This window comes from Salminus brasiliensis, chromosome 18 (genome assembly GCF_030463535.1).
Source record: "Salminus brasiliensis chromosome 18, fSalBra1.hap2, whole genome shotgun sequence".
NCBI lineage: Eukaryota > Metazoa > Chordata > Actinopteri > Characiformes > Bryconidae > Salminus > Salminus brasiliensis.
Window position 1 is genome coordinate 12294862 of NC_132895.1, and position 16461 is coordinate 12311322.

At 41.4% G+C, this 16461-nt stretch overlaps 3 protein-coding genes across 6 annotated transcripts in view; 2 read left to right on the forward strand and 1 right to left on the reverse strand.

Moving 5' to 3' along the window:
• The window catches only part of rpl17 (ribosomal protein L17), a 324928-nt gene that overhangs the window by 211292 nt on the left and 97175 nt on the right, over positions 1–16461 (forward strand). The window lies entirely within an intron of this gene.
• Positions 4185–6660, reverse strand: exd1 (exonuclease 3'-5' domain containing 1). Its single transcript, XM_072662197.1, has one exon. It carries the CDS (start codon positions 6658–6660, stop codon positions 5077–5079), a length of 1584 nt encoding a protein of 527 aa, XP_072518298.1. The 3' UTR covers positions 4185–5076.
• Positions 7494–16272, forward strand: smpd4 (sphingomyelin phosphodiesterase 4). Of its 2 annotated transcripts, XM_072662358.1 has the most exons (20): positions 7494–7570; positions 8296–8392; positions 8475–8561; positions 9263–9399; positions 9532–9607; positions 9688–9796; positions 9897–9949; positions 10055–10206; positions 10805–10937; positions 11065–11136; positions 12456–12545; positions 13110–13255; positions 13346–13436; positions 13628–13728; positions 13856–14019; positions 14207–14412; positions 14628–14858; positions 15042–15173; positions 15406–15534; positions 15621–16272. In XM_072662358.1, the coding sequence occupies exons 2-20, from the start codon at positions 8354–8356 to the stop codon at positions 15942–15944; spliced, it is 2472 nt and encodes an 823-aa protein (XP_072518459.1). In that variant the 5' UTR covers positions 7494–7570; positions 8296–8353; the 3' UTR covers positions 15945–16272. The 2 variants fall into 2 exon arrangements, with proteins under 2 accessions (XP_072518459.1, XP_072518460.1); XM_072662359.1 differs by lacking the exon at positions 12456–12545.

Sequence of the window (16461 nt, forward strand, 5' to 3'; positions counted from 1 at the left end):
TCACAAGAACTCCCACAGCCATTAATCACCTGTCCCTACTTCTACACTTCATACTTTAAAGCTAAAGAGTGCTCTAAGTAGATGGCTGTGTGAAATCTCATCATAACTCTCATTCCTTTCTTCTTTGCACCTGTGCTTAACAGAGATGAAAGTGCACCCGTCGTTCTTTTGTAAAGTACAAAAAAGATCATAAATAAATTACAGTGAACATCCATGTGAGTAAAATGAGACTGCATTTCTCTTTACACTGACACATAAACCCCTTCTCTGCCCTCTTTGCCAAACGTCTTTTTTATCTCCCTGCATCGACAAGGGGAAGACAAAGCGAAAAGAAAGAGTGAATAGGCCTCATTACTAACCAAAGGTTAGCTTCCACATCAAGTGATCTGGCCATCCAGGGGTCAAGGGAAGGTCACATCCATCAGCGGCGAAAAAAGGTCTCTGTGCCGTCCTCCTCTCTCTGTCCTATGCTCTGCCCAGCACCAGAGTGATGACGGCCTTGTTCCAGATAAGGGCCGATCCATTGGCCTGATTTGTGGGCAGCAGAGCAATTTCAATACCCGTCTTTGCGCTGATAGATGAGGCCTGCCTTTGATAAAGGGCCAATTTGCCACAGGGGCAATGGGGATGGAATTGCAGCAGATGCCTTTATTTTGTCTGCTGCACAATTCAGAAAGAAGTAGAGGTAAAAAAAAACAAAGACAATAGCACAAAGGCAGAGTGTGAGGAAACCTAAATTACAATTGTCTTCTTATCAGTGCCAAAGACAAAGCTATCTGTCTATTAGTTAAGTGTCTTGTTTGTGGGGGATTTTTTCTGACGTTTAACCCACTGCAGAGTGAAGCGTGGCAAACAAATAACAGAGGGTTGTTGCAAGTGAGACCACGCGATATCGCGTCTCAGTGGAATCTTTGGGGACCGCGCCGTGATAGAGAGTACAAGTCTTGCCAGAGTAAACACGACAGCATGGAGGTAAGTCATTTCCTATCTTCCTAATTAGATCATAAGGGAGGAGAAGGCCATCTATGGACGTTACAGTCCTGGCTTTGGATGACTATCTTTTTACTCTGTGTTTATTGTACAGTATACTGTTTAATTGTATAAATTACTATGTAATTTAACATCACCTGCTATAACAGTAGCCCATTATGATGCTAAAATGAGCAAGAGATGTGGATGAGATGGAATAAAGGAGCAACGCCATGTTTTGTGTGCTTCTTCTGTTATCAGGTGTGTCCTTTTTGTGATCATCATTTCTGATGCTGATTTCTCTGAAATCACTAGTGAGCTACTCTGAAGACAGCTATTACAAATTGATGTAGAGACTTACATATGAGTAACTAGTAACCATACATATACTTGCAATATAGCTGTTCTCTTATTTAGGTAATGACGTTTAGCACTTCCTCATATTTTAGATTTTCCACAAACACCAGTATGTTTGTTTTTTAAAGGATTTTGTTACAAAAGTTTTACAAAAGAATTATATAGCACTTTCATACCACCAGAAATTCTACATTTGGCTTGTTTACATTTTGAAATGTATAAGTATGGATATTTTTTATAGCTATTTTCTTTCATTTTAGTGTCAAATCCAGTTTATTTATTTAGCCTATTGTCATAAAGCAGTGTTACAGAGATTCAGGTCCAAACTCCTTGTGAGCAAGCCAGAGGAAACAGGGGCCGGGAAAAGTGGAATGTGTAGAATGTGCAATGTGTTTGTGTGTGTTGTGGAGTCAGTAGTGTAAAGTGTTTGGAGTGAAGTGAGTAGTGTACAATGTGTGGTGTGGCGTGAGTAGTGTAAAGTGTTTGGTGTAGAGTGAGTAGTGGAAAGTGTTTGGCGTGGTGTGAGTAACGTAAAGTGTGTGTGTTGCATGTGTGGTGTGGAGGGAGTAGTGTAAAGTGTGTGGTGTGGTGTGAGTAGTGTAAAGTGTGTGCGTTACATGTGTGGAGGGAGTAGTGTAAAGTGTGTGGTGTTGCATGAGTTGTGTAAAGTGTGTGCTATGGAGTGAGTAGTGTGAAGTGCGTGCGTTGCATGTGTGTTGTGAAGTTAGTAGTGTACAGTGTTTGGTGTGGAGTGAGAGATAGATAGACAAACAGACAGGCAGCCGTAGAGAAACAGACAGAGAGACACACAGAGGTTGTGGAGACTCTAGTACTACAATTTGCAAGCACTGCACTGAGTGTGTTAAAAGCCTCAGTAAAAACTGTTTTTACACACATGGTTACTAGATGCACTATTCCTAATAACTCTGAGAGCCATATGCAGATCTTTTCTGTAAGATGTGAATCCCTCTGTAAATTCTTTGATGTTTAATTAATAGGACACCAGTGGCTAAAGTATTCAGTATCAGTGGCTCAATAGTTCAACCTTCCCATGATCTCACTACTATTATCAGGACATTTAAGCAGTTTTGACTTTGACTTCACATGACTGAAAAATTAGCCTCCACATTTTCCAGGACATGTGGGAACCGAATACGAAGCTCACTGCTACCAAGCAGTGATAAAAACCTTGCATCTCTAAAACTGCAACTTCACAGGAAGCGGGCAGAACCTTCTTAACTTTCAGTGGAAGCCAACAGAAAAAGTTGGAGCATTTGGTCCATTCATCATGGAATTTAGGTACAGTGTAAGAAACAACTGCCAGATTCAAGCATGTTGTCTAAAGTAAAAAACTAGAGATGCAAAGCTTTGGGGTTTTTGCATGACAACGACGGAATGTAGAGAACCCAATACAATGAGTTTTTAGTAGTGCTGGCTTCAAAACTACGGATCGGTTCTGATCTGTGGGGATAAGTGGAGCAGTGGGGACGTGTACAATCTGCGAATTCATCCTAAGATGTACCGAAATGTCACATCTGTCGCCCTCTGTATGCTTAATTAGTCTTTAGTTAGCTTTTTTTCCCTCTCTTTTAATTACTAAATGTTCTGGTGCTTTGTGTGATCTGACAGGCTTGTGTGTTGTAGACTGTGGCTTTGTTGATGACATCGGCTTGACTGACGCGGCATCAAGTGCGTAATGAAGGCTGTTATTGTGCTGACAAAACTTTTCACTCACTTGTCTAACTCCATCTTCAGGACTTGCTTCAGATTAAAGACTGTATGCTGCTCATTTGCATCAAACCTCTGCCGCCTTTTTTTGTGTATCCTTAAAGCATAGTACAGTGCACTACAGTAGTTTCCTGACAGAAGAACTGTCTCCAGCCACACCTGCGGGTTATAAAAATAAGCGGCGACACTTTTTCACACCTCGCAACCTCTGATGAAAAACAAATCTGACAGATTTACGCCTCTACAAACTCACAGTTCTTCGTGATGCTTCATAAGATTCATAATTCAAAACACCACACTCCCATAAGGGTGAAGCAAAAGGCGCAGCGACAGCAGCAGAGTATTTACAGCTCGGTATCAAAGTTAGCTTTCAATATTGTAGAAATGTATTGCATCATCAGAGCACTATCAAAATATTAACAATGTTGGGGTTTGTTTTTTTTATTTATTTTTATTTCTTTTCTTCCCCACACTGAATTGCGAAGGCCTCAAAGCCAATCAGTGTGTAACGAGGCAGTCTGGGAATACCTAGATGCTTCAGACGGCGGCATCAAATTTTAAACGCCCATCAAACCCACAACATCCACTGGACGATCGGACTAGAACATCACAGCAATAAAATATGACTCAAGTGCTGAAATTTAATGTAATGGAATTAACCAGTCATTGATTAATCACTCTGACATACGTCCGAGAAATCAGTGTAATTTTTCAGCCGCACAATATGCTCCGAGGATATTTGTGAAGGATGAATACACCTGAATTAAACAGAGCCGCGCAATGTGCAGTAAAACGCCTGTTCATGCCTGTCGATTCTTTTATAGGCACTTAACAGCTGAGCGTGGCAGAAAGACTTTGTGAACGGCATAACGTGCAGAGACATTTCCTGGTGAAAAGAAGCCTGGTGCTGTGAAATGACCATGCCTCAGGGATCCGTTCATAATGGAATCTCTTTTTCAGCCACAAGCTCAGGCTCCCTCTGTGAGAACGGATGAGAGAACATCAAAGTCAATTTTTCTGTTGGTTGCTGCAGACCACTGGTCATCTTCTCTATGACTTGTTGACATGTTTATTGAAATGAGACAGAACAATGAGAACGGGTACATCACCACGGTCACATTATATGGGAGATATGTTCTAGAGAAATGCCAAGCCAACAACACTCAGAGCTAATTATTAGTCTGTCACTCACTAAACTGAACTGAACTGATTACACTCTCTTCCAACACACTGCTTTTGTAAGCTGTGGACAGCTTCTGCCACCTACCTGCAGACATATGGTATGGCAGTGTGTCAGGTGACCTCGTAAAAGAAGTAAAAGTATTGTATTCTCACCTCTCAACACTCAAATGGAGAGAAGAAACAATGACTTTCTTTCCTTCTAGTGCAAAGTTTTTTCACAACTAGTGTTTTAAGGTCATTTTGTTAAATATGCAAATATAATAAATAAAGAACACAAAAAACCTAAAGCAACTGATTTAAGGGTTCCCAATCCCAGTTCTAGGGACCTCACACCATACACCGTTTTGTACTACTTCTCATCTAGCACTCTTAAATGAACTTGATTAACTACTTAGCAAGCCCACTCATTGGCTGGGTCAGGTGTGTTAAAGTACACCCTCAAAAATGGTTCTTCAAGAGTTATTGATAAGTGGCTCTTCACAGTGACGAGGTTCTGCTATTGCCACAAGCCACACAACCCTTTCTCAGCACTACCCCTTTCAAACCCCTTTTTGATAACTGTGGTGAAGAAACACTCAAATGGGGTTCCCAGGACTAGTACTGGGAACCAATAAAATAGACAACAGTGCAAATTAGAAAACTCCAAAGCACTCCAAGTATGATCTGAACAAGAACCCGATCAAAAGATGACAGTAACTAAGGCAAATGGTCTTGCTCACAAACCTAAACTATTACCCTCAAAAAAGTCTATCAAATGCCAATTATTTTAACAAAACTAACAGAAAACTGCAGCACAGGCTGCGGCATAGGCTCTCTGGCAACAGTATACACTTCTTTTTGTTAACATTGCTTCCCAGATGAGTTGAAGGAAATGCTGAGAGGAGAGGCTGCTAAGCTTACTGGTGTGTGGAGGAATCCTCTGCCCATGCATATTGCAGAGGATGGATAGGGGCCTCTTGAGGCCACCCCTGCCATAATGGAGATGGGTTGCGAGACTGAATCTAAACCACCAGAACCTACTGGCTCTGGGCTGGTCGTTCCTACACCCAGACTTCCTCTGGGGGACTCCACTGGTGTCACGGTGCTGAACCCTCTCCCTAGGGCAGGGACAGCTGTGGAGATGGGCACGTTCTCTTTATCTGGTGGCTTCCCTCTTCCCAGTGCTGTGACGTCTGCAAGATCATGTGTTGACCTGACTCTGGTGGCATGGCCTGGAGACACCTGGGCAGATGTTGATTCTCCTTCTAACGGAGATGGCCTAGGGCAGGCCGACTCCTCTGGACCAGGGTGCTTCGGGCTCTGTAGATCGGGAAAAGACTTGACCTTGTAACGCTCCAGGAGACCATCCTCGGTGACAGGGTAATGGTGTGCAGCCCACTCCTGACGCTCCTGCCTAATCACTTCCAGCTCTCGCAGCTCCTTGGGAAGAGCCAATCCACTCTTGCCGATGTACTGTGTGTGCACAGGCATGTCTTGGCTGCCACTTAGGTAGGAGTTCACCAGAGTGGTGTAGTCAGACATGAGAGCATCCAGGAGCACCAGACGCAGTGGCTGCAGGTGAATCACCGACAAGGCCATAACCTTCAGCAGGGGAGCAGGGCAAGGACGCACGTACCAAACTTCTTTGTCCTCTCTTGCGAGCTGGGCCTTGATCTTCAGAGAGGCAAGATGAAACAAAGGCATTTTCAGATGAAAGCTGACCACCTCCTGCAGCGTGCTGACCCTGTCCGGCAGGTAGCCTCCTGTCTCTTCATAGAAGCACATGACATCTGCAACCTGTGTGTCAAACACATTCGTGAGTTTCACTCCAAACTGAGCCAACAGACAGCTGGCAATGCAGCGGCAGTCGTGAGCAACCTTCAGTATGCGTCTGCTTTCCAGAATCATGGACAGGCCGTTTTTGAACGCCCTACTCCCAAGCAGCAGGATATCAAAGAGGTACACCTTGTTTTTAGTGGCAATCTGCAGCCAGCAAAGTCTCTCATGCTGAAACACACCAAGCCCGTCTGATCCAATCCCAATCACCTGCTGTTTTTTGAGGTGCATCACAGCAGGACCAAACTTCTCATGGAACTCCTCTATGACCACATAGTTCACATGCTGCTCGTCCTCATCATCCAGTAGTAAGCTGCGCCTGTAGGGCTGGAACTCGGCCACAGGCAGATGCCCTAGGTTAGGGCTGTGGTCCACAGGGTCTTGTCTCGTAACTCTGGGAATCTCTATATTCAGGATTTCGTGTCCAAAGAACAGTTTAGCTCCGCGAAGCTTCCGGCCACTTGTAACTTCAACCACGTCCTCTAAGATGATCGTCTTATTCAGATTGATGCGCTGAACAACGCCAATGAACGCGCTATGTTTCGTGGTAAGCTTAATCCGTTTCCTCTTAAAGCTATCCAGAAAGTGGTAGTCGTCCAAAGACGCCATTTTCCTAAATCGCTAATGCACGATGGAAGTTGGGTGGAGCTGTATTTACTTCGTTTTAAAGTTTCAGTGTTTAGCGTCTGCCCACAGCCACCCACTGCTAATAACACTCACGGAAAAGTCGGAAAGTAAAATTGTAATAAATAAATGTAAAACATATTTTTAAAACCATCAATTACAACAAAACATTTATAGTATATATTATATTATATTATATTATATTATATAGATATAGATAGGGAAAGCTTTGAGCTGCTATATTGAAAACTTAATAATGCTAAAATATATTATCTACTAGCAACACAAACACGGTCGCCGTGGCCGTAATAACTGGAACTGATTATATATATATATATATATATATACACACACACACATTTATATTATATGTGTGCAATTTAACGCCATAGTTAGTATATATAAATATATCAACTTTTCTATTTATTATTATTTTATTTTTGTCATATCTAGATAGATAGATACTTCATTGAGCCCGAATGACATTTAGCTTTTTATCTATAAGCGTTTTTATTTTATTTAAGTGATATTAATATAATATCTCTGTGTTTAAATAGGAAACTCTTACTAATATTAAATACTTAAATGTCATTATCATCATCATCATTATTATTATTATTATTATTATTATTATTATTAAGGTTATTATTAAATAATAATAATAATAATAATAATAATAACATTAATATTTAAATATTATTAGAAAAGGAGACACACGGGAGGTTTCCGCGGGCGTCTCTGAGCGCCCGGTTGGTGTCGCTGTCGCACAGAACGGACGCTCCGTCATCCTGCACGGGAGGTGACGTCACAGCGCAGACCTCCGTTTCAAACCTGTGTGGATGTGAGAGCGGTTCTGCTGGATCTCACTGCAGGCTAAACAGTTCCCCGGTCCCCGGTCGGAGTAATTTTTATTTATATCTCTTTTTAATGTGTAGCTATATAACGCGAGCAAGCCATTTAATCCCTGTCTAAACTCCATATATTAAGATTATATGTTATTTGTTGCCAGTATCAGCGCTGTGTGTAACTTGGCTAGCTTTAGCTACTCGGCTAACGCTAGTTTATTTTAGCAGGGCACCTGTCCACGCTCTCTTGGCCACTAACCAGACTAGACTCTAATTCAAGTGCCATGTTTCTAAGCAGTGAAATATCGGTGCATGTCGCATTGCTGTAGTATAACAACACCAATCCAAATCCGTCTAATTATTTAGCTGGAGGTAGCTATAAACTTTCAGCTGCAGCCTAAAGTTGTGATTAGTTAGTGACCGCGTCCCGCTCTAATAAGCTCAACCTGGCTAGATGATTTGCCCCTATGTGTTCTTTCAGTCACGGTTTGCCTCCTTATTACCCATGTAGTGCAACATGTAGGCTAGCTAAGCTAGTAAATTGTGTCCAATGTGCAAAAGGAGGCAGCCCACATGGCTCAAATAACAGCATGTCTCCATTGGGGTAAAAAAGATGTTGATCTCCAGGCACCTGAAGGTTAAATAAATAGCTACAATTAAAATAATATATACATATAAAGCATTCTTTAAAGACTTTAACTCACAATGTATATATGGGTTTGGTGTTCAGTCTGTGGCTTCTGATTGATGTTTATTTTTGTCACTTTTTCGTCAGGTGTGCCATTGGGTTGGAGCTTGTGAGCAACACCGCTTCATCTGCAGTGTGAACAGCTATGGCTGCGCCTACTATACAGCAGCCTAGTTATCTCCTGGTAGGTACAACGACAGCACTTGCTTAGGTGAAATAACTGTTCCATAGATCATTCACTTTTACTGTGAATATATTTTGGACAGGCAAATCTAAAAGCAGACTGGACCACCAAGCCACTTCTTCAACGATGCCAGGAGTTGGTGAAGGTGATAGATGACTATCCTGCTAAGGTAAGTTATGTGCCTTGCTCTCATTGCAGTGAAGAATATGTGTGGAGCTGTTTGAACATACCCTTTAATTAGGGAGTTCAGCTACTCTTGAGGTGCTCCTGTTGTGGAGGAGTATGCACATATAGCTTGTATAATTGCCATGGAAAAGCACTGCCAATAGAATGGGATGTCATGTGGTGTAGATAATGTCTGTTGACTAGAGGGTTAAAAAAAATTGGATTGTTGACCTCTATCTAATAATTACCTTTAAGATGCGGTGGAGTGGTGTTTGATATAAAATGAACTTATCATCAACAGAGATCTGGACCTAATTTGTGTTCTTGTGGGTGAATCCAATCAAGTCAAGCCTTCAAGCTCCAACATCCAACTTCTTTTCCCAAAAGAAAAAACACTGCTACTCAACTAAAAGTGTGGGCAGATAGACTAATAAACTTAAGAGTAATATAACATTGTATTTCTAAACCCTCTAGTAGTGTAGTAATATTATGATTTAGGCCTCAGTGTTTAGTTTTGAGATTTAAAGGGATTTCCGATGTATGCTGAGATGTGGTGAACCATGTTACCCGTTTTCTGAGTCGTGCAAAGGGGAGTGAGATTGTCTTCTCAGCAGTGCTACAGACAAGAAGGACATGAAGTTTTATCCACATCACAAAAAAAAGATTATTTTGGAAATTTTAACTACATCAATGTTTTCTACCCAGGAGTTGCATCTCATCTTCCCCTGGCTGATTGAGAGTATGTTTGGCAGTCTGGATGGAGTCATATTGGGCTGGAACCTGCGTTTTCTGCACGCCCGCATGAATGAATATAATATTGTCATGGAGTTCCTTGACCCAAGGTCAGCTGTGTAGTGTATCTTGATTGTGCATGTGTGTGTTTGTGACTCCTGAAAACCGATATTGAAGAAATATCATGTATTACTTGTGCATAGTCTTCTTACATGACTGTGTTTTTAATGTGTTTTCAATAGTGGGCCCATGATGAAGCTGGTTTACAAGCTGCAAGCAGAAGACTATAAATATGAGATCCCAATCAGCTATTTGCCAGTAAGTATACACAACTGTTTAACAACTGTAACTGTATTATTTTCAATGATGCTCTATTGATGGTGTTGTTTACTCCAAAGGGTCCTGTGAAGGCATCAATTCAGGAAGGTGTTCTACCAGATTGCCCCCTATTTCACAACAAGCTTCAGTTCCCAATGTCAGGCCTGCTAACTCTCAGTATGTCTCTTAGTATCCTTTGCGCAAAGCTTTTTTCATGTTTCAAGATGCACGTCAGTCTAACACTTTCACACGTGGTGGTCACACGTCATTCCTTAATTCCCCCCCAAAGATCCTTTTGAATACTACATGTTCAACTTTGCCTCTAGTCTCATTGTACCAAAGGTATGTTTGTGTGTGGTTGAGGAAATGTATAATACAATGTTGCCTTTAAAGAAAGGACAAGAGGATATATTTGCTGTCTAAAAAGATGTAAATCTAAAATTTCAGACCTACCCTCCTGGCCAGCATGGGAGCTGTTCAGACAGTGCTTACTTTGTGCTTGTTGATGCCTATCTCAAGCACTTCCTACCAACCGAGGGAAATGTGCCCCCGTCTCCTTTCTCTGATCCTAGAGGATCCGTGGCCCCTCCTACTCCAAGGTATTTTGCTGTCAACCTGAAATCAAAACTTGTTCAGAAATATTATGTTTTTTTTTGTTTGTTTGTTAGTTGTTTGTTTTTTAATCTCGTTAGTGTCATTGGTCACATTAGGCACAATGCACTGGGCAATGGTATTCAAAATACAGAATTCTTGTTTGTCTTTGGCAGAGATGTTTACCCACCTCTTAACGGCATGTACAAGGGGCAGAGAAATTTATATTAACCAGAAATGTTCCCTCTCAACGTTCCCACCTATCAGGCAAAAATACCAGTCATTAACTCCATTTGTAGCTTCTCACACAGGCTCAAATAAATATGACCTAACTCTTGAAATTAATGCCTTCCTCCTCTAGTACTCCCCAATCATTTTGTCTCCCTTTTGTCTCAGTATGGGTGTTGATAAGGTCCTCCGTGTTTGGCCTAAGGACTACAGTCAGGCTTTGACTTCATATTTGTTTTGAAATGCCAACTTCAATGGATAAAATTGTATCCCACCTACAATGATTTCATGCTTGCACATCCTGATTTACTAAGAAATACATTATGTTGTACAAAATGCAGTCATGCACTTTAAAATACCACTTTTTCTCTGTCCCAGATCTCCCAGCATGCCTTATGTTGGTTACGGTGTCCACAGCTCCAGCCTACTGAAGCGCCACATATCTCATCAGCCCTCTGCCAACCCTGACCCTACTGCTCAGGAGATCTGGAGATCTGAAACCCTTCTGCAGGTTAAAGTTATTTCAGTCATCTCACTGACTCCTTTGGTCTTAAAGGCAGTTGAATGTATGTGTGAGTGGGATCTTGTCTGGGAGCTTTTTTATTTACATAGTGTGGATATTTGATCTGTCTCTCCAGGTGTTTGTAGAGATGTGGCTTCATCACTACTCTTTGGAGATGTACCAGAAGCTGCAGTCTCCTCAAGTGAAGGTAAGGGTATAGAATAACTGCCCCCCACCCCCCACCCCCTTTCTTCAACCGCACGGCTGACTGGCTGAGCACCTCCACCTTACAACCATGTTCTCGACTCCTGCTACTTGGGTGCCACTGCACGAATCCCTTATGCACTTCATTAGCTAAACGAAGACACACTTATTCACTTGCACACGCAGAGAGTGCATCCCCCACCTTGATCTGCTCTTGGCTGGTAATATCCAACTGCTGGCTCAAATATTGGTGTAGTGCATTTAGGTTTCTGAAATTCTTCATGTGCAGCTGACAAGTTGACTTTACATGAGCCTGGGATTTTGTTTTGCTGAATTCAGTCTTTTCCTTCTGCATTTTCTTTTCTCCTCTTCGCTGGTAGATCAGCCATATTTGTTGTAGAGGGGCAGGGTACCAAGCTATGAACTGGACATTGTTGCTTCTAAAGGCTTGCCATTATGTAGTCAGCTTAGACTGTCTGTTTTTGGTTTTTTTTTGGTCATGTGGGCAAAGGCATTTTTAAGCATGATGTGTTTTGTTTGCTCTTTGGTCTTTACTATGTCTGTCATGGCTGTGGACTGTTTGTAAGCTTTTTGCTTCTCTGGATTCTGATCTGCTTTAGTGAACTTTGTGAGTGTGCTGTTTTAGTCAGCATTTACCAAAATTAGCCTGCCTCCAGTCAGCCCTAAGCATTCTAGGTGTTTTGCCTTCATGTGCATTTTACTACGTATCAGAAATTAATTGGCAATCGCCAGTTTACGCTAAAATCTTAAATAATATAAAAAAAAAATCAAATATTTGTACATACAATTCTGGCCATTTTTTGATTATTAATCAAACACAAAGTGTAAATTGGTGATTGCCTCAGTTATGGTCTATCTGTTTATAAAAAAGAAATATCGAAATTGTGATGCAGTGTCTCCTTTTCCTTTCCTGCCAAATTATTGACTCGTCTTGAGTTATCGCTAAATAATACGATATACCAACAAAAGTTAGATCATGAATAAAAAATGGCTAATTAATCCAAGTTGGCACTATCACAGTAAAGAAACTTGTGAAGATCTGCTTTGGTCTGTAAAAAGGACTACTGCATCAAGCTAATTCTCATGGCATTGTGTTTCTGTGGCCCCTTTTTTTATGTCTTTTTGTTCACCTCCATTTCGGTTCTTACTTCGTCCAACCTTTCTCTTGGATTGCACTCTATCCTTTATTTTTCCTTTCTATTCTCATGTTCACCTTCCTACTCCTTTCCTCTCTGCTCTTTTCCTCCTCCTTCTCCTCCTCCTCTCCTCTACCTCCTTCCCACTTTGTGACGGGTCCTTCAGCTGGCGTTGCTGCAGTACCGCCTCAATATGTCCAGCATGCTGTACCAACCCCCCGCCCCACCAGGCTCTGGGACCCTCCACACATACCAAGTACTTTTACCTTTTCATTCAGTTCCACGGGCTTCCTGGAGGTAACATGAAAGGGCACATAGCTCAGGGGGTCTTGATGGATGGGCAGGGAATAGAAAGATTATTTTTCTTTTCTTAAGGTAGAGTAACGTTCATGTAGTTGTGATGCCTGCTGTGATTAGCAGTGCGAATAGATGACCAACAAATTGTTTGTGGTGCGATACTCAAGTACTAAGGGCAGTTTTCTGTTATGTTCTTTCTTCAAAAAGCATGCTTGTTTTTTAAGGGGTTGTGATTTTAACATGTTTTATGTGTTTGTGGTTTGTGTTCAGTGTCCCTGCCTAAATTGCCCAGACAGATGGATTTTTTTTTTTTTTGTCTTCTGTCCACATGTTTAATGACCAAATAATGTATCTTTTTTTTTTTTTTTTTTTTTGCAAAAGGAGCAGCTAAACATTATGCATTACATAAATACTGAATCTGCATTTAAGAGTCTAAATGTATTCACTCTTCACAATAAAACGTCAGTTTTAAATGGCCACTGTTGATTTTGTCAATGTGTGTTTGTGCGGGGCAACATTACAGGAGCCCTTCAGCCCAACAGAAGAGCATGTCCTGGTGGTGCGTCTGCTTGTCAAACACCTGCACGCCTTCTCCAACAGCTTGAAACAGGAGCAGACCTTGTCTCCTTCCACTCACTCTCATGCCAGTCCTCTTGAGGAGTTCAAAAGGTGTGCTTCACTGCCACTAGCAGCTTTATAAATCTGTAACTAAATCATCTTCAATGTCTTCATTGCTCTTTTTTTTATTATTGTCCCCAGAGTTGTAGTACAGAGGTTTGTTCAGCAGAAGCTGTATGTATTCCTGCAACATTGCTTCGGCCACTGGCCTCTGGATGCTTCTTTTAGAGCAGTAAGTGTTTGCCCACACACACACAGAGGGGTCATCATATACAATACATATTTAGAAAAGAAAAAACTTTTACTGTTAATTTCAATAATATGGAATGTTGTAGCATGCCAGATAAAAGGTAGACATTCAGCATATAATCCATTTACTGAATGCCAGAGATCATTGATGGGTTATTGTTCCTGCATTTTCAGGTACTGGAAACCTGGCTTAGTTACATCCAGCCTTGGAGGTACACTGGAGAAAAAAACAATCATCAGACAGATGTACAGAACAGAAATGTCCCTGAGAAATGGTAACTTCTGCTTTTGTGGATAATTGAACTGTAGTGCGTCTTTTCTCTGCTGTTCTTTTTGCTGTTCACATATTTGTAAGTTGCTGCTAGTCACGTTTCTAGTCCGATGCTTTTTTTTCTTTCACAGGGCTTCCTTTGTTCAAGAGAATCTACTTATGTACACAAAGCTCTTTCAGGGCTTCCTTAATCGGGCTATGCGCACAGATCTCGTCAATGCCAAAAATGCGCTGATGGTATTCAGAGTAGCCAAAGTCTTTGCCCAGCCAAACCTATCCGAAATGATCCAGAAAGGTATGAGTGTATATAGGTTAAATTCCATTGCATGTCTTAAAGCACTTGTAAGGATTTTCTTTTTGTTTTGGCACACTTGTATACATACAGACGTAGGTGTGCAGCTGTGTTTACACCATAATTGTCTCTATCTGGTGCATTTTGTCTTTACTTTGTGCACTTTACTGAATGCCAATTGTGCTTTCAGGAGAGCAGCTATTTCTAGAGCCAGAACATGTCCTCCACCACCGGCAGCCCCGGGTCTTCCTCACGCCTGCACACAGTGGCAGCTTTTTATCCTCTCGCCAGCCTGTAGGGACGGATGCTGTTTTCAAAGTTAAGAGTCATGTGTACAGCCTAGAAGGGCAGGACTGCCAGTACAAGCAGATGTTTGCCAGTGAACTGCGTGGTGTGGTGAGTAATGAGGCCAGGAACAATTATACTAGAATGTTTTGGTATTTATCACACTGACAGTAATGTACATTGACTCTGCATGGCCTAAATGATGAGAGGCTTTACTGATGGATTACATCATTGTTGCAAAGTATTGCACGGATCGTGGAGATCAAGACAGCCAACAGCAGGAGATGGTTTTGTGTTTGTACCATGATTCCTTTGATCCTCTGCAGGTGTTAAAGCTGATCCAGATCATAGCCCAGGCCCGACAGACAGCTAAGCGAATATCAGATCACTCTGCTGAAGCGGCTGCAAACAGCTCGTTTCTCTCATGGTTTGGCATGGGCTCCTCTGATCCCAACTACACCTTTAATGGAGGGGAGGCTGACGACATGGGGGAGTGTTTTAAAAAGACTCATGAGTTTTTGGACAAGGCTCTGGACTACCTTTGTCAGATATTTCGGGTCAGTGCATTTATTACTTAGAAATGAATATTACACGTAAAGTTCCCTTTATGTGCCATCGTAATCCGTGTATAGCCGGATCTGTTGTCTTTGGTTTCTGAGACCTTGTGAATTCATTTTCCATAAATACAGTTGATAATGAAATGTACATTATTGTGACTGTGATTGCATTTATTCTTGTAGCTAAATTCAGGGCAACTGTCTCAGTTGATGGCAAATCTGGCATCAACAGAAGATGATGGAGGGTCCAAGCAGTTGCCTGACTGCATTCCCAGTGAAACCGGCCTTGTGCTCACAAATTTGGGAAGGATGCAGGTTAGACTTTAATATGGAGATTTATTAATTTAAAAAATGCTGTTATCATTATAAAATAATTTATTAAAGCAACATTATTTGAAAATTAGTATGTTTCACTCCTGGGCTCCCCCTACAGTTGGAAAGTATCATTTGCAAGTTGAGCCACCTCTAAATAACATGCTTTGCCTATGCATTTCTGGACAAGCTGAAAGAGACAGAACATGATTGAGTTGTATTTGCTTTCTTTTAGATTATAAATGGCCTTCGCCGATTTGAGATCGAATATCAAGGAGATCCAGAACTTCAGCCCATACGCAGCTATGAAAATGCTCTTTTGGTTCGCCTCTTATTCAAGGTCTCCTCCTTTATCAATGATCGGGTATGTATGTTAAACTTGCCTGTATTGTGGAAGTATGTTCATTTGTTTCTTGTTCAGTCAGTCAATTAATATTTTTTCCCACACAGTTGGGAGATCACATGGAGCTGCTGTGCTCTCGGCAGGACTTCCTGGGCCGGGTTAGTAGACACTACTTAACCAGTTCATCAACTGTGTCGGAGCAGCGTCGGAGGAGCCCTGTGACGCGGCAAGCGAGAGGGCGCCCCCAGCGAGCACGTCTCAGTTTGCGAGCACTAGCCAGCTACCGCACTCTGCTCATGATGCTGCTGCTCTACGTGTTCTTTGCACTACTCTCGTTTGGTCTTCTCTCGAGCACTGCTCTCATACTGATGATTTGCTTTGTTTATGAGCTGCTTTTGGTTGTGTTTGCTGATAAACTTAAAGCTCATTAACTCTACAATGAACCTTTTTTTTTTTTGCCTTTATTTTTTTAATTTTGTAAATATAAGTGTTTCTGTTTGAATTGACTTGGCGTGAACAGAGATATGTATGATATTTAAAGACTCAAGCTTCAAAGTTTTTAATTGGAGGGATGTTTAAATCATTTAGCGCAGCTTCTTTGTTTTAACTACAAACAATGGCACATATCTTGTGTGATTCAGACATTTATAATTCACTGAATAGAATCGTTTACACATTTCAGTATTAACTAAGCGATTGTACTATTTGCTGTGTTTTGGATATCAAGTGAATCCATTATAAAGCAACTTTTTTCAAACACGTTTTACTGGACAGTGGTGGTGTTTGTGATATTTGTTTTGCTATTGGAAACGACAAAAAAGGGACACATCGTCACCATCCAAATACTTATGGGTCTTACAGCTATTTAGTTTTTTTTTGTTTGTTTTTTTAATTTTCCCCAGTTCTTGTCAGGTGACCGTTTCTGACCTTTCCTTAGTTTATGGGGAA

Excerpts from the sequence above, each read along its gene's own strand:
- smpd4 (XM_072662358.1), top strand. The coding sequence starts at position 8,354 with ATGGCTGCGCCTACTATACAGCAGCCTAGTTATCTCCTG. Across the intron at positions 9,797-9,896 it reads AACTCTCAGTATGTCTCTTA|ATCCTTTTGAATACTACATG; the intron begins GTATCCTTTGCG and ends TCCCCCCCAAAG. Across the intron at positions 14,413-14,627 it reads CCAGTGAACTGCGTGGTGTG|GTGTTAAAGCTGATCCAGAT; the intron begins GTGAGTAATGAG and ends GATCCTCTGCAG.
- exd1 (XM_072662197.1), bottom strand. The coding sequence starts at position 6,660 with ATGGCGTCTTTGGACGACTACCACTTTCTGGATAGCTTTAAGAGGAAA.